We start from the raw sequence: 20,275 nt of genomic DNA, 5'->3' as shown, positions 1-20,275 counted from the left end.
TTTCACTTGTTATCCCCAGTAGTTTTCAGTTGGGGACACAAACTGGTCCTGATGGGTTGCTCTGGATGAAGTCTTCTTCAGAGTCTGTTCCCAGACACCGCAAACTCTAAAGAAGCTGAAACTACTCCTATGCCATATAACTAGATATGTGCTCACTGTACCATGTAACTCAATGTTCCTTCCATAAAAAAGTGGAAAAGTTCTGCCAGGTCTTTATGTCTATAATAAAATTTAACACACCGAGACATAAATGTTCTGTATTTTGATACTGAAAACCTTTTGAAGTAATACAGAACTGCTTTTATAGTGTTAGGTGCTCTGAAGTTAGTGTACCTACCCAAAACCACAACAGAAATTGTCTTTTCTGCACAAATCCCAGCCACTTTATACTGATGATTAACGCTTGTTATAGCACCATCCACTTAGAGCTGCCATTGTGTCTAATGCCATGCATCTTGCCATGGGGAAAAAAGGACATTTCTGAGATCAAAATAGAAATCTCAGAAGAAAATGTTCACTTGCACTTTTCAGACATGATGTGTGAGATAAATGTTTGGTATCCTGAGAAAGAGAGCACACTGCTGTTTGCCCCCTCCATCTGCCAGTGTCAATCTCAAGGTCAACCATTTTCATCAGTATCTTTCAACTAACACACACACACGCAAAAATTCAAAATGTTTCTTATATAACTTAATTTTTATAAGTAACAAACGATCTATTTGCAATAGCTTTGTAACCACCCAGTCATTAGGGATGGAGTGATGAAAACAAAGGAAAAAAATATAACAAAACCTCCCCAACTCTGCGCAGATTTACAAAAGAAAAAAGGCAGGAAGAGAATTATTTTTAGTGGCAACTCATGATTGTGGGGCCTAAATGCCTGTGATTTGCGGCTGGGCAAAGACATTTCTTTGCAGACAACTAATATACAATTCTAATTTGCTCACTTCAAAAACTGATTTATTTTTTTCCATTTACTAATAATACTCATTGCTAATTGTTTAAACTGAAGTTTACAAAACAAGGCTTTCTTCTTGCAGATTCTTTCCAAGGCCATCTGCTTTCAGGACATCAATTGTGTTTTTAACAAACAGTTTGAAGCCTGAAATCAATTAGAGTGCACAGCAACTTAGTGTTGCAGAGTCCTTTAAACTCTTTACACAAATGCAAGAAATTAGTAAGACTATAGCAATTAGCTACAGAGCAGAGGCATCTCGAGAGTAAACCAAAGACCTTCAACGATATAGTATATTTAATATAAGGATATCAGAGCAAATGTACAAATATAGGAATAACCAAGAGTCTATTGCATCCAAGTAGCATCTGGTAGTATCTGGTAGTCAGGAAATGCGGTAAAGAGGACAGGAATACAAATATTCCCTGTCAACTTGTGCTGACAAATACAGTATTTCTCAACATATCAACTTATATTTTAGTAGAATTGCATAAATAATGAAGTGTTAATTATGTCAGTTCAGACACACAGAAATTAAAGTGAGACTACATAAGATTGTACTACACTGTTCTTTGGTATGTGTGAACTATTTGGACCCTCTTTTTTTTTTCAGGATAACAAGCTAAAATGAAGAAATTCAGAGTGATTTACAAATGGCTCTGACAATTAGAAGCTGGATAGCAATTAAAATAAAAGGTCTTAAAAATACGTCAACCACAGTAACAGATGTTTTTTCCATAAAATGAGATTTTTTTTCATTACACTCTCACTTTTTTTACTTCAGTATCTGCCAAAGAATAAAAAGTTGTTCTGCTTTTCTTTTTGCACTTTTTACATTTTCAAACATAGTATGTTGCTAGTATGTTGCATAGTATGTTGCTAGTATGTTGCTATAGGATATCTTCTGTTTTCACGTGTATTAACTTCCACCCAATATGTCAGAAATAAAACTTCTTACATAGTAGTGAGAAAGGTCCTGGCTTTTAAGTATTTATTGAGGCTCAACATTTGTTGCTGGTAAATAAATGGCAGTACAAAGTAACTGCCACCATTTTATCTATAATGTAACCACTCCTAAAAGATAATCATGGTAAAGTGATCAACACCATTTTATCTTCTGTGTTTCTGCAGTACCAATACAAATAGGGATTCCACAGAAATGCCCATGTGCATAAAACTTACATATCTATGGTGATATTTTGCTGAAGTATTCATTCTCTTTTGCCACCCAACAATGAAATAGCTTTGTCATAAGTAGTTTCAACCCGCTTCCTTTACTTGCAACCCATACATTTAGTCATTTAAACACTTGACTAGACACAGATTTATATGAATCAGGTGCACAAAATAGTTTTTAAAGCTCCAGTTAGAGTATGTGAATGTGTTAAGTCCTCTGTTGTGATGCAGACAGCAACATGAATCACTGCTTTGATCCACACTGTTCATACTCCAATTCCTGAAGTACTGCAGTTTAAAATTGCTGATTTATGCCAATTAATTAACATTATTGACACTTACGCGCGATAGGAGTTTTGACATGACACACAGGATGAGATTGTGATACAATTTGAAGTGGATAAAACTAATAATATTCTTAATTTCCACTTATGTTATTATTATTTTATGACTTAATGCATTTTAGAGCATTCATCCTCTGTAGCTTTTACAGTTTTAGAATAAGAACCTTAAAGATGTCTGCTTAATGTAGTTACAAAATACAACAAGTCCAATATTTTTTCATTAGACTTAGGACAATGAAAATAGCTTATATTACTGAGAGGGAAACCATAAAGTGTTTCCCATTTATAATCACAAAAATTACATTTGAAATGTAAAGAACTTCCCCATCATTATAGCCCAGATCACACAGAACTTATAAGAAGTCTAATAGATTCATTAAGCTGTTAAAAAGCAACACTTTACATTTTGCTTTACATAACCTTAAAAATATGCAGCCTCTATTTAAAAATAGCTTCAGTATGTTCTATATTTTTGCAGTTAGACAAGCTGCCAACATGAACATAAAGGTTCCATGCTGTCAAAGCAGAAGAAACAGATCTTCAGCTACACTGAAGGGACAAATATGTATTTTTGTTTCACATATTTTGACTGCAAGAAGACAGACTTCTTGTTCTCTGAAGTTCAATTAGTCATTTCCTCTCAACTGGTAGTTACCCAATCTGAGCTTCATCATTCATACCCCATCTGTTCCTATGACACCTTAATAATAGCTCTATCCAAGAATATAAATCAGAGCTATGATACGCAGTTTCATATCCTGTTATAAGCTCAGCCCACATGGTCAAAAGTTTCAGAGAAGCAGTTACACTTAGTTACACTTAGTCTCAGCAGCAAAGTTCAACGGTGCAAAAAGCACCGCAGTCAATGGCAAGTTCTTTCAGATTCTTTCCCATTTCATTTTTAATTGTTTCCTTCTTCACAGTGAATCCTGTACGTAGCATTTGAATCCCTGCCCATTTACCAAGGAAATCTGCTTTTTTTTTCCCCTAACAGAAAGCATCAGAATCTCATTGGGATGCAGCATATTCTGTTACAATCTTCCTACTCTTCATAACCTCTTTGCAGTCGTAGGGTTAGCAATGGGCTTCAGACACTGTGGTATCTCTCTCATAGATAGAAAGGAACCACATAGTCTGGTGTCCACTAGGATTTAACAACCCTTTTGATTTCAAGATGTATTGGCTTTAAAATAAAACTACATTTTCCACTAAAACGCAAACACAAAGAGCAAAACTGGAAGCTTTGTGTGAGAACATATCCTGGTAAGTGAATAGGCATGCAGAGAAGAGAGCAACAAGTCTACCGTGCTGGTTCACCTCAGGTGTACATAGGTCCAAAACCTTACTGTTGATCCCCACACAAATGCAAGCACCTGAGGTTATGCACAAAACCCATTGCTGTGTTTGAATTTTTCTTCTAGATATAAAGAACCACACAATTTATGGGACCACACAAGGCTGGATGAATCAGAATGCCAGAAGCAGATAGTCATGAGTTAGGATGCATTATTGGAACAGTCTTATAGAGGTATCAAGCACCAAGCAAAAGTGCATGTACAGAGTCTTACTACGGCAAACCTTGGCAAGAAACTAGAAGTTAGGAAAAAAAGAAAAAGAAAAAAAGGAACTAATAAAGAAATCCAAAAGCTAGCCCTGTGGAAGCTCTGGTCAGGAAGGTTCTGCCTCTGGAAGGACTGAAAGCATAACTTTTCAAACCTCAAAGCGCACAGAAAGAGCTCGTGGTAGCGCTGATGTCAAGATTGGAACCAACTTTGCAAAGCGAAAGGAGAAGCAGATCTTTAAAATCTTACGTAGATGAGTTGATTGGAGAAGCAGAAGGAAACTGAGGCTAAGCTCATGTAGCATATGTTATATAGCCACGTGAAAATAGTCTGCATCAGAAAGAGGTTAATACTAAAACAGATTCATAAAAATGAGTTTCAGAGAAGGAAAAAATGTTTAAATGAAAATTATTTCTATTTCTGTGTGTCTGGGTTACATTTAGGTCACCTCTTTTAAAATGTTAGCAATATTAACCAAGCAAACAATATAGAGTTTCTTATATTAATTATGACTAATTCAGCAAAGTATCTTTGCAAAGATGAAGAATTTCATTTTGAACTTCGCTCTTGCAAGAAGACCAATTAATAACACACAGGCATATATCTAAGGTCTATATAACCAGGAATCCGACAAAGTCATACAGTCAGTGCTAGAGGCTTCTTGTAACTACAGAAATACTTTGCAGTCATATTCTGTCTAAACTAGACAGTTCTGCTTTCTTACACAGAGGATTAAAAGGTAACGGGCTATAGCAATCCAATACACCTACTCCTTGCTTGTGGGGATAATTTAACTTGTGTATTAATTTTCAACAGCTATTTACGCAGAAAAAATAGTTAGAACCACAGGTAACTTTTTCAGAACTCCTTCACTTAAATGCATTTTCAAATACAAATACTCAAAGCAGTAGCACTTCATTTCTTAAAACACTGAAAAATTTTGTTACTACTCAAATAAATTAAAGCTGGTTTTGTTAATGCACCCTTTGGAACATGTTGTACAGAGGAAGCTCGCATCTCTTTTTCACTAGTGTGGGTGTCCTGATATTCTTGGGATTCTCACCTACTCATGTGAGTCAGTTTTATATAACGCTACAACATATAATTTACCTCCTACTCGCAAGCCAACACTTTAGCACTAACATCTCAACCAAGGGTTATTTAAGGAATCTGAACTTAGTACATTTTTATATAAAACTGCGCAAGCACATTTGTGTGTCAGTAATCACAGCGTGCTGTCCTAAAACTAGAACAAAGAGAGCTGACTTCCTTGCAAAAATAATCAAGGTTGTTTCACCAAAAATAGAGCCCCAGAAGATTTAAGCTAGCTTATACCCTTGCTCTTGAACTACACTAAGTATTTAAAAAAACCCAAAAACCAAACAACCCTAAATCTAATGTAAAATGCACTGAATTGCCACATCTGCAGTGTTAATGATTCTCCAAAGGAGTATAAAGGAGAAGAGTTGTGCTGTCTCATGCTTTTCTCCAACACTCCTCAACATGTACCTGAAAAAAACATCTAAAATGCTTTACTAAGATCTGAAAGCTACAAGAACACATTTACCAACATATTGTAGTAGCTTTCACAAAAATGTGTGGAATAACACATATCAAAGTGGTCAAGTTGAAGGTTAAGCTCAGATACTTCAATAGGTTTTTAAAATATATTAACTGAACTGTTAATTGATAAAAATTCTAGTCAAGAACACACCTAATAGCGATAATGAAAATACTTTACCTACTCAGTTGCTGACTTCAGAGACAAATTCGTTCACCGGCTGACTTAATGCAAGAAAAATTTACTTCAGTTAATTGGAACAGTTGGAACAACATCAACTAATTTCAGCTACTGACAATCTAGGCTACAAACCTTAACCTCAGTATTAACTGGTGTGTTTGAAATACCTGGGATCAACAGTAGCTCTTCCTTAGAATGCAGTCTAATGGCTTTTAATGAAATGTAGTTACTTATGGTTACTTTCTCAAGTGACCCTCTCCCTGCAGTGATCTGCACTGCAAGAACTACAGAAGAACTAGTCTCGGCATGTCTTCCTCCTTTAAAGTTAGCTGAAACAGGCAAGAAGGAAAAGAATTACCTAGAAAAATGTCTCATCACTAGTCTCCCCATTTTCAGTAGTTCCCAGACTCAACATCTTTTCCCTCTAGTACCCCAAGGTCTCAAAAATAGTGTTTAGTTTTCTCCTACTCTTGGTTCCTTCTCCATACCAATACTTCAGAACACTTTTGTACCTTCCAAATACTTCAAAAACAACCATCCGTTCAACTGTTGACAGAATACCCCACTTGTTTTCTGGCATATATCTCTGAACTAAAAAATTCTGCTGATCTGTATTGATTTATCTCCTCTACTCTAACTTGTCCCCCTTTCAATACAATACAAAGATATGATAAAGTATATGGATTTAAATTGTTTACCCAGCTACCTTTGGGGTAATTTTCTCCTCTGCCTATGTTCTCCCCCTCCTTCCGACTTCCATTAAGTCAGTCAGAATCTGACTCACACTTGTTTAAGACCTTACTTTTTCTCACTTGCATTAAAGCAGCTTGTCTCACATACTCAAAGCGGATCGCTTCCAATCTGCCCTCTCCCTGATGCTCATAGTTAAACACCAGACTTTTCATTTTGGATTCTCCCATGGCAAACTTTCATCGCACACAGCTAACACTAAAACCATTTCCCCTGTCTCCATCACTGTTGACAACCTATTTCCTACACTTGTAGTCTTTATCTCACTTGGTTCTTCTCTTCCATTCTAACAAATTGTACCCTGTATTTCTAATACTCTGCATTTTCTTCTCTCTTCTTGCTGCTAAAAGTCCACATTTAAGATCAGGTAATTTTTCTGATTACTACCATTTCTTTTTTCTGTTCTTAAATATTTTTTATTTATTTTTTTAAACTGCACACAATTCCTCTCCCAAATGACATTCTACATTCACTTTTTGACAATGCATTTTTTGGTTCCATTTGAATTGCTTCCCAGTTCCTCCAGCATCACTGCCAAACAAGCCTCCCTGGCCATGAAAGCTCTGCAGATTTTGGCTCAGTCTCTCATTCATAATTCCTGCATCTGCACCTCATTCTGTGAGCTAGCGTCTTCATGTAATCATCTCTCTCTCTCCTTTGGCACTTGTCAGATGTGAAATGTACTCAAAAACATTACAAACCAACGTCTTTAAAAAAAGAAAACTTTCTTTAAAATTACGGTACTCACAGAGCTACCACATATTTAATTGCTGAAAAGTATTAAATTAACTGTTTGATCTTCTACATGTTCATTAAACAGTCACTCCATTCTTTTTCCCTAAGGATTACTGGGAGACTGAATATAATCCTTATCAGTACAATATTTCTGCATCTTAGATATTTTGCCCAAACTTCTACCACTTTTTCCAGAGTATTGTGCTTTGACACTGTCACCTCCTCTTCGCTAACACCTGACCATGGGCTGGTGACTTCTCAGTACTGTTTTGGCCTTCATTCTCAAGTCAGCTTTCTCCTACATACTTCACAGATTTTACATGGAAATTCCACTCTGTTGCTCAGAAAAACTAAATGAAATAGGCAAGATGACATGTTTACTTTAAGGTTTTCAGTTTATGCCTCTTCACTTGCAAATAGGTTATCCTGAGCTCTCAAGAAATGGGGATTTGTACGCATCTCCCCAAACTATGACTAATAACCAGCAAAGAGCAGAGAGAATTGCTTACCTCCATCTCCCAACAGCGTACCCACAACTGAGGTGAACAAGCCTAAATATTTCCTAAGCCCATTGCTAAGAGTTTATGTTCCTGGAAGGGACAAGTTTGTTGCTTTCTATTTAAGAGACAGTTGAAAGCACATATAAATAAATAAATACATATTCTTAAAAGTAACTTACACTTTTCCTGAAAGAGAAGCATACCAATAGAACAGTTTTCAATAACAGAATTTGTGTGCACCAATCTTTTCTGCATGTTAATGTTTGTGGTTTTAAGTAAAGGTCAAATATTGTTTCTATCCCTAGGTACCTGTCCCCAAGTGCACTTCTGCAGGATTATTTCTAGGAAGGAATAAAAAGACATGCAGTTATTTACCTTTAAGGCATGTATCTGAACTAAAAGGTTATCTTAGCCTATGTCGAACTGTACACTGTCTTATTGGCTCTAGAATTATTATTGCCTAGAAAAGTGTTAGGTAGTCTCTGTTAGTGTAGACAATACCTCAGCAGCATCTACTGAAAAAGCCTTTGATTCATTTACTAATTAATCAAAAGCACAAATCACAACACCATACTTATTTTTTGCTCTGGGAAAATACAAGGGAATTATTAGCTTCTTCCCAGCCCCTTCCATGCAAGAAACAAAAGTTTGCCCTAATAATAAATACTTTTTCACAGTGGGTGCTAGTCTAACCTAAGATAATATTAATTCAATCTCTTCAGTCAACAACAGAACACTTTCTCTACACCAGTTCCCTGCCACTGCAGCAAAGCATGGATTAAGTGATGACTGCAAAGGGAGTGCATAGCCTGAGGGAGAGAAGAAAGAAGAGCTGAGATGCACATACTGTTTACTTCAAATCTTATGTTTATGTATTTTTTAAACTAGAAAAGACACTTGTATGGAAAAGTACCAGACTCTGCTAAAATATACCATTGGGAATACTGAAAGAAGGCTTAAATCATTATGGAGTACACAAAAGAGAAAGACTAGGGAGAGGCAAGGGCTGACAAACTAATAAGAAAACTCAGCTACAAGCAGCAGAGACTCCTATATTGTTTTAGGACAGAAAGAAAATCAGGTCTGCCTAAGTAAGGGATAAATTTAAAAAAATACTCCTCAGGAAAGTTTGGCTTAATACATTCTACTTTACACAAAGGCTGGCTGAGGAGCGCACACCAAATCCTCAACTTAACCCAGCTAACATAAAGAATTTGCTATGCCAAAGAATGAGATTTCTTGCAATCGTTACAAAAATACTTTCATAGGCATGCCACATTAAAAACATTAGTGCCGTATTACTCAGTCTTTTGTTAGTTAAGGGTTTCAAGAAAAGAAAACATAAAGGTCATTACCCTAAGTAAAATAACATAATTCTCTCCTTGCCAGAGGGTCATCAGCCTAGGTATTCTGAACATTTTTATGTACTTATTGCAGACAATTGTTACTTCTCAAAAATAAAAGAAGAAATGTCTGATTAAAAATTATCTAGCCCTACAGTTAAGCTGTTCCCTGAGAAAAGTCTGTAATAGACAAAAAACTGCAAAAGATTCTGCCACTTTCAAATATATCCACTAGCCTACACTAATTAACATTAAAGAAACTATACACATGTCTTCTGTTATTTCACTCTTTGTATACAAAAATGCATCTCAATTACATACTTTATAAACCTCACTTTCCCTTATTAGAATCAGATCAACTGAGATATGGTAGCCAAGTGCTTGGGATTTAATAAATCCAACAATAACGTAGACTTTGCTGTCTGTTCTAAGTATTAGCTATCCATTAAAACCATATGCATTCACTCTCACAGTCACACTGTGTAGCAGGAACATACCTAATATGACCAGCAGTCACAGGGAAATCAGTGCAAATACAGCATAAAGCCTTTTCAATCTCAGATTTGCATGTCAATGGCTGGGCTCATCTTTCTACTCTGGCAGCATAAAATAGATGGCTTGCTTCACTCCCTGAAGACAGCAATGTTATAATTGCTGAAGGTTTTCGGCCGAATGAATAGAATTAAAGCAAAAAATTTCAGAGGAAATTTTACTTGATCAAAAGTTCCATGCAATTGCAGGAACTGATGATAAACTTTTCCTTTCCAATTTTACACCTTTAGAGATATGCACATTTCTCTCGAAAAAAAACGAAAAAAAATCACAGAAGTCAGCCATCAAACCCCTTAGACCCTAAGCCTCTTGTTCTGAGCAAGATGATGATCAGAAACTAACTTCATCCTTCTTTAAAATGTAAGCTAAAATACTTTAATTTGTGCCATACTTCTAAAATGTTGTTACTTTCCAAAAGAACAACATGCAGTAGTTTCATGGGTTTAGGTTGCCATTGCCTAAATTTTCTAAAAATTTATAAATGTGGGAATAGCATTTCCCTTCCCTCTTCTTTGCCCCTGTAACTCAGTAACAGGCTCTTACTCAACAAAATATTTCCAGCCTCTGAGGCATAAACTATTTTTCTGACTTATCAGGTACTTAATTGTTGAATACCTGCTCTATCAGTTGCTGCACTTGCTAACTGAGCACTTTGTAAGTCGTCTTCTGCTCTGCTGTTGCAGCTCAATGAGTTCCAGAACACCCTGATTATATGCCAGAATTGTACCAAGTTTAAAATAGAATACCACACAGATGCATCAAGATCTGTTAGTCATTCTCTTAACAGCTCTACCATGCCATTAAGAACTAAAGAAGCAAATGTGAATTAACTTATTTTAAGAATTCTCTATTAACATGACAAAAAGGATGGTCCTACTGATACCAGCCTCCTCTTATATGAGGAGATCTTTGATACTACAACACTTTGTCACATAATGCATTATTAAACATTTCTTCATCCTCTGGGGAAAAGACAAAACAACCCTCATTTTAAACCAAATTACCTTAGAGTTTATGAAAGATTCCTGTAACCTAACTCACCTAAGAGCTGCTGGTATTGCATAGCCTTTGTAAAAATTAATTTTCATTTACCTAAAATAATTATTTTTAGCATAGGATATCATGAGAATTTTACCTGCCATTTCTCTGAAGTGCAAATATGATGCCTTTCTCCTGAAAAGGAAGCAGTTTCTTTCTCAGTCTTTCAGGAAGAAACGACAACTTAGCATCAACATTTTCTGGATACGAAGCTTCAAGTGTAGGTGTTTCCTGGAATGTACCAGCCATGTTGAACCTACGGTAAACAAAACAAAGAATGTTTTATTTAAAAGATAGGTCTACAATAATGTTACAGAATAAAGCTTCATGGAACAATAATAATCTCCCCATCTTGAAATATTCAATACCGACACAATTTTTCTCAAGTCTTTAGAATTCTCCCTAGAAAGTATAAAATACTGCAGATGATGGCAGAAGACCCCACCACCTCCATATCAATAAAATATTCTAACTATTCCAGTATGAAGATCTCAGCATATATCACTTCCTCAATGCTATGAAACAGTTATTTAAGAAAGTTCCCTATTGATGAATAATAGTTAGTGGCCATGCAAATAGAGCTTACTTATAGACATTGAAATGCAACTCTTTTAGTAAACATTTTCCAGAAAAGTTACAGGAAAAAAGGTTATTTAACCTTCTGATGATGGAACTAACAGTCCTCTAAAATTCTTAATCCTAAGAATCAAATCAGGAAAAAGGGGCAAAACACATCCAGTTTGGGGAAAAGAAAAAAAGAAAGAAAAAAAAAAAATGGGGGAAGAAGGGGAAGAGTAAGGAACTTTATTCCCCTCAGAAAGAAACAATCTTAAACCACAGTATTAACCAGTGAAAATTCTCATACTGCTTCAGACTAAACATGTAACTTTTTTTTGTCCAAGGAAATAGGGTCAGAGAAGAAATATTAGCTTTTATTCTCTTGTAACTATAATAAACTTTAGACAAACAAATGGTTAAAAAATCCAGTAGCAGTGTGCTAACTACATGAGGAAAGCAACAAATCTTTATAACAAAGCATTACCTAATTATTTTAGATTCATGACCTGCGTGAGGTGCAGGATTACCTTAGCAAGTATAGGAACAAAGAACATCAGCCAAAATAAGCTTCCTGTATTGTTAACAGTAGATATAGTGCCAGCAGGTTTGACAGCAAAATTCTGAGCATGTTGCGCTCAGATATTTTTATACTAATTTGTTTCTGAAGCAACTGAGAAGTCAGAGATGATTCGATGGGATTAACCATTATATTCAGAAAAGGAAATGTGCTGAGCTAAACGGTCACTCGCTTCAGGGACCTGCAGGACTGAGTAACCTGTTTTTTTTACACTGACTGGTTACAAAGATAGAGTTGGGGACAAGGCAAATGGTTAAAGAAATCAACATAATAAAGCATGATTACGCAAAACAGAGTTTGCAACAGTTTTATTCTAACATCATGGATTAAAAGCAAGAAAGTAAACCAGATTGATTCAGATGAAATTATATGCCACAGTGAAAGAACAGCACCTCTGCATTCCCAAAGAACTCCATTCATGAAGTTTTATCTCCAAAACTTGATACGCACTCTTCCAGCTGAAGTCACCTTCTCTTCACTAAAGATAATACAGCTATAATGGCACTACGCACACACGTATACATATCTCAAGTTAACAGAGCCGGGGCTTTTGTTCTAGCGCAACTATGCAAACACCTTTTACCATTCCATATTCCACAGGTCTACGTCAGATTAAACCTGAGCAATCCTCGCACCGCGGTGAGCCAGGGGATCCTCCAGGAAGTTTCCCCAGTGGCTGGGAAGCACCCGGTCCCTGCGGGACCTTCTACATGGTGCTGAGCCCGGCAGAGGTGGCACGGGAGAACCTGGTGCTGCCTGGGGTCCCCCCGCACTGCCAAGTCAGCCGGAGCCTGGCTTGTTGGACAGGTAATACCGTTGTAAAATCAGGGAAATCCAAAGGAAAAGGGAAGGAGTAGAGGACTAGAGAGATCGGCAAAAATAAGCTATCGGGAATTTGCCGCTGTTGGAGAACAAACAAATCCAGCAGTCTGTACTGTTGACAAAAATGGCAGTAACAGGACAAAAAAAAAATCCAAATCAAATAAAAAATGGACCACCAAGCCACCTTGTTCCCCTCCCCCCGCAAAGGACTTAATTGTTCCAAAAATCCACTAAAGTCTTCTAGAACTCTAGAAAAAAAGAGGATTTTGCAGTATCCTGTCACTGTCTTCATCAGTCAGACTAATGACATCCAGACAGACAGAAGATGAGTAAGCACTTTTTTTTGGTTATATTATGAGTTACAGGTATACCTATCAAGATACACATCACAGACGATCAGAGAACTGGAAAAAAAAATGCTGCAGATCAACCCATGGTCAAGTCCATAAGATTATCATAGTGAAAGTATTGAACAGGGTAACACTGGAGAATTTCTGCGCACACCTTCTGGGGCATCTATTACCACTTCTACAATGAAGTGGTGCATAACCACAACAATTTTAGCGTACCATTCTGCTGGACAATGAGGTGGGAAAAAGTGAATTATGCGGAGGAAAAAGTGAATTTAAATTTAAAATATAAAGCAACATTCAAAGTTGAGGCATAAGGGTTGTATTTAGCATGGATTTTGGTCTATTTCATATTAAAATCCTTAACTGGTAGAGAATGTATTTTAAGAAGCATATTCCTGAAGAGTTATCCTTTTTCCCACATGTAAAGCCCTAGAAATATTATAGCACATGTATTAAACCAATCCTAGCTGTAATCATAGATGTGTGTGTGCACATATATACACACATTTAAGGACTTCTGTATAAACATGGTTTTAACGCTGGGCTCAAAAACAAGTAACTCAAGGGTCTGAAGGGTCAGATGTTCCTCACTGGATGAGTACAAGTGATTCACACAGCAACAAGAATTTCACAGCTGGAGAGAGGCTGCTCTTGTGCTTTCAACAGCATGATCAAGGTACAGAAATCCCAGTTCCCAAGTAAGTCTGGTACTATCAGCAGAAAAACAGAATCTTTTGTCCCTCAATTCATATCAGGCCATGCACTCAAGATGCTAACCTAACAAGAGACAAGCCCAGTGCTGCTAAACCCCTTCCTAATACAGACATCTAACTGAAGACTTCTAGAACATAACCTGTCCAAGGATAAAGAGGGACACATTTTGAATATCAACAAAATAGCCAGTTGCAGAGAAAGGAAATCTGGATTTCTCTTGCAAACCAGATATTTTGTGTTGTCTAAGTGTGATTGCACTATTGACTGTGACTTTTTCTTGGTCTCCCATTTTTGTAAGTAGAATCTCATATGTCTAAAAAAACCTGTATTCTTATACCCCAGGCCTCTGGATCATTTGACAGCAGATAAAAGTACTATGATCAGTATTAAGGCTCTTTGACACATGCCCATCAGTGAATTTTGTTTAACAGAAGGAAAGCCCTGTATATCCAAGAGATGCATTTCACTTCATCTCTCAGTTGAACAAACAGAAATGTTTCAGCTCTAATTGTTGGGAAAGCAATCATAATCACTTCAATAGTTTTATCACAATATTTTCCACAGAGCTTTTTTTTTTTTTTTCATTTGAAGTTGATTTAAGTACTTCAAACTGCTGTCAAAAACAAACACTAAACATCTCTGTAGAGCCAAAATTACACAAGTATGCTGCATGACTGGTGGACCCAGCAAACCTGTTCACCACTCACTTCCGTGATTTACTTCTAAAGAAAATTTTGTAAACACACACTTTTTAATAATCATACAAGGAATCATACCCTGAAGATTCAAAGATTATTTCCATCATGATTTCTGAATAAACAGCAGTGATTTAAAAAATCCATATTCAGTGTATATTCATATCTGCAGCACTATTTTATGCTATCCAAAGCTGTAAAAGGCACTATGAAAGGTATTTTGGCCCTATGAAAGATTTATTTTGGTTGTGTAGAAAACAAGTATGAACAGTGATGAAACAAGACAAGAGAAAGAAATTAATTCCACCAAATTGCTTTTTATTAATTTCCTAAGGTAATAATTACACTGAGAATTTATGCCTTCCTTGTGTAAAATGACTTTGGCAGTGGTGGTCATTTATACTTTGTTTTGAGACAGATCAATTATGTATACCACCATAGTAATGTCAACAAATAAAAACAGTCTTAAAAAAAAGTCTGTGTAGCAGAAGAGCAGTTTATGACTGCTGTTCTATCCATTGCAGATTTGGAAGCTCTAAGAAGAGATAGCAATTTTAGCGCATGTTTTCTTTAACTACAATTTTTCGTTTGGTTCTGTGTACTTAATGTGTTGTAATACACATCCCATCAACCTTCCCACATCTCTAGATCACAAGCTCTGGAACTTCAGTTTTCTCATACAAAGTAGACCTAAAAGGTTTGGTGTGGAGACCTAACTTTTCACTCAGTTCATTCAGCTATAGGAGTTTTATGAGTAAAAAAATAAAAGAAAAAAAGTATGATACTTTCTCAAGTGTTTTAAAGGGAATCAAAGATTAAATAGCTGAATTACTAAACCCAGTAACTTTTCAACCAAATTTGCTTTAGTATCTCAGGATTAGCTAGCAGTAAATGATCACAGCTTTTAAAAGCAGGAATGGGGAAGACTCATGGAACTACAACACGATTCATTTTTAAGGCCTAAAAATCAATAAAAATGATGAAGTGCAGAACTTGGGAACACCACAATAAACGTGTGGAGTCAATGAGTCTTTTGCGAAGTTGAGTCTTATCTTTCAAGTCTACTGAAGGTTTTTTTTGAAGGGGATCTACAACAATGCACCTATAAAAGGGCTGATGCAGTGCACTTTCCACTATTTTTCAAAAATCAATTAAATTAAAATAGAATAGGTTTTAGAAATAGATTTGTACAATAATTATTTCCAGGAAAACTGTTAAGAAAGTCCTTCTATCTTTTAAGAAAACTGAAAGAAATGCACTAAAACTTTTTTTTTCAATAAAAGCATGTAGACTGTTCATACATGAGAGAAACAACACCAGCAATATTTCAAAGTAATCTGCTCCAACTTCTACTATGTTCAATGAACTTATAAGCGATCTGGAAAAGTAAGTAAACACTGAGTAACAAAGACAGCGTAAATACTAGTACAACAAAATTTAAAACAAAGAACACACAACAAACTGGATTTGGTTCTGTTGCTGCTATACTGTATTTCACTATAGACACTTCTCCTTCTGAGGTGTATATATATGGGGACTTAACTTGTTGAGGATATTACCCAAGGTGATGTTTTTTTATTGGAAGGTTGGGTACTGGACTGACAAGTATTTCAATAAGGACCATTCGAGTTTTGCAATAGTTGTTTGTCAACACAAGCCGGTATCACTCTATAAACCCGTTATTTATTTTTACAGGCTACTAAGTATAGCCTTTTAAAGCAGCTTAATAACAGATGCCTAAAACAAACAAGTATTTCCATCAAGCATTTGCTTCATAAGTTTTCTCTTGATAGTAGTAACTGCTCCACAACTGTATGTTCAGTAAAACCTAATAGTGAATTTAAGGCTCTAAGAAAATAACGCAACCTTGGCTGATTGATTCATCAATCATTTTTCCATCAGTGGAATGTTAAAGAATTGACAAACTATTCAAGTCATTAAAACACAGCATTTTAAAAAAAGCTACAAGAAATAGCAATCAGAACAAAGGACATCACAAAGCTCTGTAGCATGCAACAGCTCTTCCACAGGCCAGTGTACTAGGGTTGAGTAAAACAGACACCTTAATACCTGCCTAGAGGCAAGGATTTTCTTGACATACGCAATTCCCTGCACACAGCAGCGCCACGCAACAGCAGAACTACCCGAGCACACGCTACGATCACCCAGCAGCAGCATCGGCGGCCAGGCCGAGCGGAATAGCGAGACCTTCTGGCACAAGCACGGGCTGAGAAAGAACAGGGGTCATCTGGAAGCTCGCTCCCCCAGGGCAACCTCACTGCCGCTCACTGCGCATCCCCGCAGCGCGGGGCCAGGCCGCGCTCCCCGCCCAGCCTCCACCCGTACCACAGGGCCTCGCCGCCGGGCACACAGCACAACCACAGAGAACAGGCTGGAAGCGGCTGCTCCCGACAGGCCGCTCACAGGTGAGGGCAGCTCGGCCGGACCCCGCCGCTCCCCTCACAGCTCTGGCCGCCAACCCCCCGCACCTTCGCGGGCTCGGAGCTCAAACCACCGCCGCCCGGAAGTGACGCACGACAGAGGGCGGCGGGGCGGGAAGCGCACTCGCGCGCGCGGCGCTTCCGGGCCCGGGGAGCGTGTTTAGTTTATGTTTTCTGCACCACCTTCCCCCCCCAACCCCGCTCCCCCACCTCACTTCCCCGGGTGCGAGTTAAACGGGCTGTTCCTGCTCGGCAGTGCCTCGTACCGGCCCTTGCTTCGCTCGGATGGTGCGCGGGGGAGGGAGGGAAGGCGGAGGGAGCTGTGAGGGGCGGAACGGGGAAGGAAAGCGGTGCGGTTACCTCACGACAGAGGCCGCTCCGAGAGAGGCGGGCTGGCTGGGAGGAGAGGGCGGCAGCCGCAGGGATGACGTTAAGGGCCGGGCTGAGCGGGGAGCCCGCAGAATGGGGCGCTTCAGGCGGTGCCACCGGCTCTAGAGGCTGAGGGCTGGAGCCAGGCCGAGGGGCCCGGAGAGGACTACAGCTCCCAGCCTGCCTTGCGCCGGCCCGGGGTGCGGGCGCCTGGTGCGCCTGCCGGGAGGGCTACCGGGGGTCACCCGGCGAGGCTGGGGTGATGCTGCTTGGGATGGACCGCATGCCAGGCGGCGGCGGGCCTGCTGGGGCGCGTTGCGGTCAAGAGAGGGTTCCGCTGCCTGGGGGCGGGGGGCCGAGGGGACACACGGGCTGTCATTAGCGGCGGGAACAGTCCGTCCGGGGGCCGTCGCGCTGCCAGTGGTCGTCGGCTGCCCACAGGGGGCGGGCGCGGCAGTGCTGGTCTCGGCGCCAAGGTGGCGTTATTATTGGTGACTCTGTTCGTCTGTCAACTCAGCAGCGCCATGCGGTTGGTCGCTGCCCTCTGGGCGGGCTTGCCACCGCGTAAGAGCTGAGAGGCGCCACTCGCCGGCCGCCCTGGGGGAGGGCGCCGCGCCGCCGATTGGCCCAAGCCGCCGTTAATCATTATCTTTCTGCGCGGCTATTGGTGGCGGTGGGAAGGCGGGCCTTTCTCCCTGCCGCGGCAGCAGGAGGAACCCGGGCGGCTGTCGGGGCTGGCGATGGGGTTAAGCGCCCCTCGTGCGTGAGGCCGCCGCCGCGCCGGCCCCAGCCCGCCGGCCGCGCTGCCGCGGTAAGGAGCCCGCCGCCGCGCCGGGGAAGGCGCCCGTGCGGGCGGGGGGGCGTACGGCGGTGCCGGGGCCGCGCACTCCGCTGAGGAGAGCGGGGGGAGGGGGGCGGTCGGCCGCGCCCGCAGTGCGGGAGCGGGGGGCAGCCGCTGAGGGAGGGAGGGAGAGCGGCCGCGCCGCCGGAGCGGGCGGGCCCGCGCGGGGGGGGGAGGTGCGCGCGCAGCAGCCGTTGGGGCCGGTTGCACCTGCCCGCCGTGGGAACGGGGGGTCCCGGTCCGGTGGGGAGAGGCCGGGCCGGTTTCCCTTCCCTAATATAGGCAGGGCTGGCCGCCGCCGGGGGAGCGGGGCACGGCACAGCGGCCTGGAGCTGCGCTACTGCGCCGGCCCACCGTAGGGCCGCCGGCCGGCCTCGGGGCTGTGCCCTCGGCCCGCAGCAGCCCTGCGCCGGCCCGGCCTGGGGTCTGTCCCGGCCGCACTGCTGCGGTTCCTCGCTGCGGGATGTTGGTCCGTGGGCGAGCCGGGGCTGAGGAGCCGGTCGGCGGGGCCGGACGCTAGGGCTGCCAGGTGTTGCAGGGGCGGGTTGTTCGGGTCCAGCTCCCCGGGTTAGCAGTAGTTGCCGGGCTGCGCTCGTATCGGCCATCCTGGGTTCCTATTAGACCGCTCCTTATGTTGTCTGAGGGGAAAATATTATATTCGTGCTGCCTACAATAGTGTTGGAAGAGGGCTGTTTTGTTAGTTTTGTGTGTGTGTCGCATGTTGGGCAATTCTCCCTGTGGATATGTCTAGCGTACAATAATCCAAAGTGTAAGTAGAATGGAGAGCAAATTGTGTCACAGCCTGGTTTTTACACTCTTTTAATAACATTTTAAAATGAGTTTTCAACGCTGAAAAAGGATTTTACTTCATGAGTGAGACAGAATGAGACAGAAAAAGAAGTGAGGTGTAGCAGTTTCTTACATTGAGTGTAAGAAGAATTCAGATTATTCACACTAAGCGATTAGCACAAATTCTGTTTTTCATGATTAAGCCTTTAGTACAAAATACATGTTGGTGGATTTGTGTGATCCCTATAGAGAGCTGGAAGGTGATGGAAAAAACTCCAAATGAGTGATGGATACTTTTGTTTAGGGTACATTGTCAGATAATATCATCTACAAAAGTGTGTGGTGTTTTGCTTGGTTGGTGTCTGTCATTTTTGTTTGTTTGTGGTGGTTGTTGTTGGTGTGTGGTTTTTCTTTTTGATTTTTTTTTTTAATGCCCTTTTTTCATTAACCTGAAATTGGAGAGATCTTCTGTGCCTAATATAGAATAGGGAATGTGTTGGGTTTTTTCTCTGAGTGTCTGAAACTAGCCTTTTTGCATTGAGGCATTAACTTGCAATTTTCAACAGGATTACTTTATAATGTCTTCTCTTATACAGGGAGTATTGTACTTGAGACTTGCTATTTGGTTTAATACTAAGCAGAAGACATGATCACAGCAATCTTCCAGTGCAGTATTTCTTGTGAATGTTAGCTTAGGAATATGTATTTATTGCTGAAGTGCAAGCAACAAAAACTATGTTCTGAAATAATTTTATCAAAAGGTTTTATTCAAACAATTTGCTATTCAGAAGAAAGAAATGGAAACATATTTTCTTCTGCAGTCTTCCGTTTGCTTGTTACAAATGATAGTATTGCCAAGCAGCTAATATTAAACATTTGTTTTACAGTAAATACTGTGATGTCAAGGGTTAGAGTATTTTGTAGAAAACCTGTAATTTATAGCTTGTATTTCTCAATTTAAAAAAAAGCCCTGAGGTAAAGATGAACTTAAGACTCGTGTCTTAAAAGTCTTTGAAGTGTAACTGTATTGCTCACTATTGGTAGGTCACTTTTTATTTTACAAAACTGTAAATTGCTATCAAGATCAACTACTACTTTTCTCAGGAGTGAAAATGAGTTTGACTGAGTACCAGTTATTTTAAGGGGTGTGCAGTGTACTGGCTTAGGTTTGTTAGCAGTTTTCCAGAAACTTAAAGATTTGGGAAGGGCGAGTTTCGCAAATCTGTAGCGGTGGTCCTCTGATTAGATCTTGGTTTTGTGTATGGAAGAATAAAGAAGGAAAAACGACCACTCTCCTCCTCCTTAATAATAATTCCATCTGTGCTTTTTTTTCCTTTTTTTAACTTGTTTTTAATTTCTCATGTTTTGGTGTATTTGCCTCACATCATAGTCTTACTTACATTATACTACTTGGCTTAAA

General features: G+C 40.0%; 1 protein-coding gene across 7 annotated transcripts in view; it reads right to left on the bottom strand.

Annotated features, from left to right (window-relative positions):
- ZRANB3 (zinc finger RANBP2-type containing 3) overlaps positions 1-17,425 on the bottom strand; it is a 42,869-nt gene extending 25,444 nt beyond the window's left edge. The window contains exons 1-2 of one of the 7 annotated variants that reach the window (XR_010473972.1): positions 16,486-16,668; positions 10,794-10,952 (exon numbers count right to left, since the gene is read on the bottom strand). Coding sequence is in view for 6 of the 7 variants with exons in the window: in XM_021296500.2 (XP_021152175.2) it covers positions 10,794-10,952; positions 16,486-16,514 (188 nt within the window). In the remaining variant the exon portion in view is untranslated. Of the gene's footprint in view, positions 1-10,793; positions 10,953-16,485; positions 16,690-16,761; positions 17,017-17,066; positions 17,191-17,216 lie in introns of those variants that run through there. The other 6 variants (XM_021296501.2, XM_021296503.2, XM_021296504.2 and 3 more) reach the window with 6 other exon arrangements.
- Positions 17,426-20,275: the final 2,850 nt, after the last annotated feature.

The sequence above is a fragment of the Columba livia genome, chromosome 7 (assembly GCF_036013475.1).
Source record: "Columba livia isolate bColLiv1 breed racing homer chromosome 7, bColLiv1.pat.W.v2, whole genome shotgun sequence".
Lineage (NCBI taxonomy): Eukaryota > Metazoa > Chordata > Aves > Columbiformes > Columbidae > Columba > Columba livia.
Note: the sequence above shows the minus strand (reverse complement) of the source record. Positions and strands in the feature narration are given on the sequence as shown.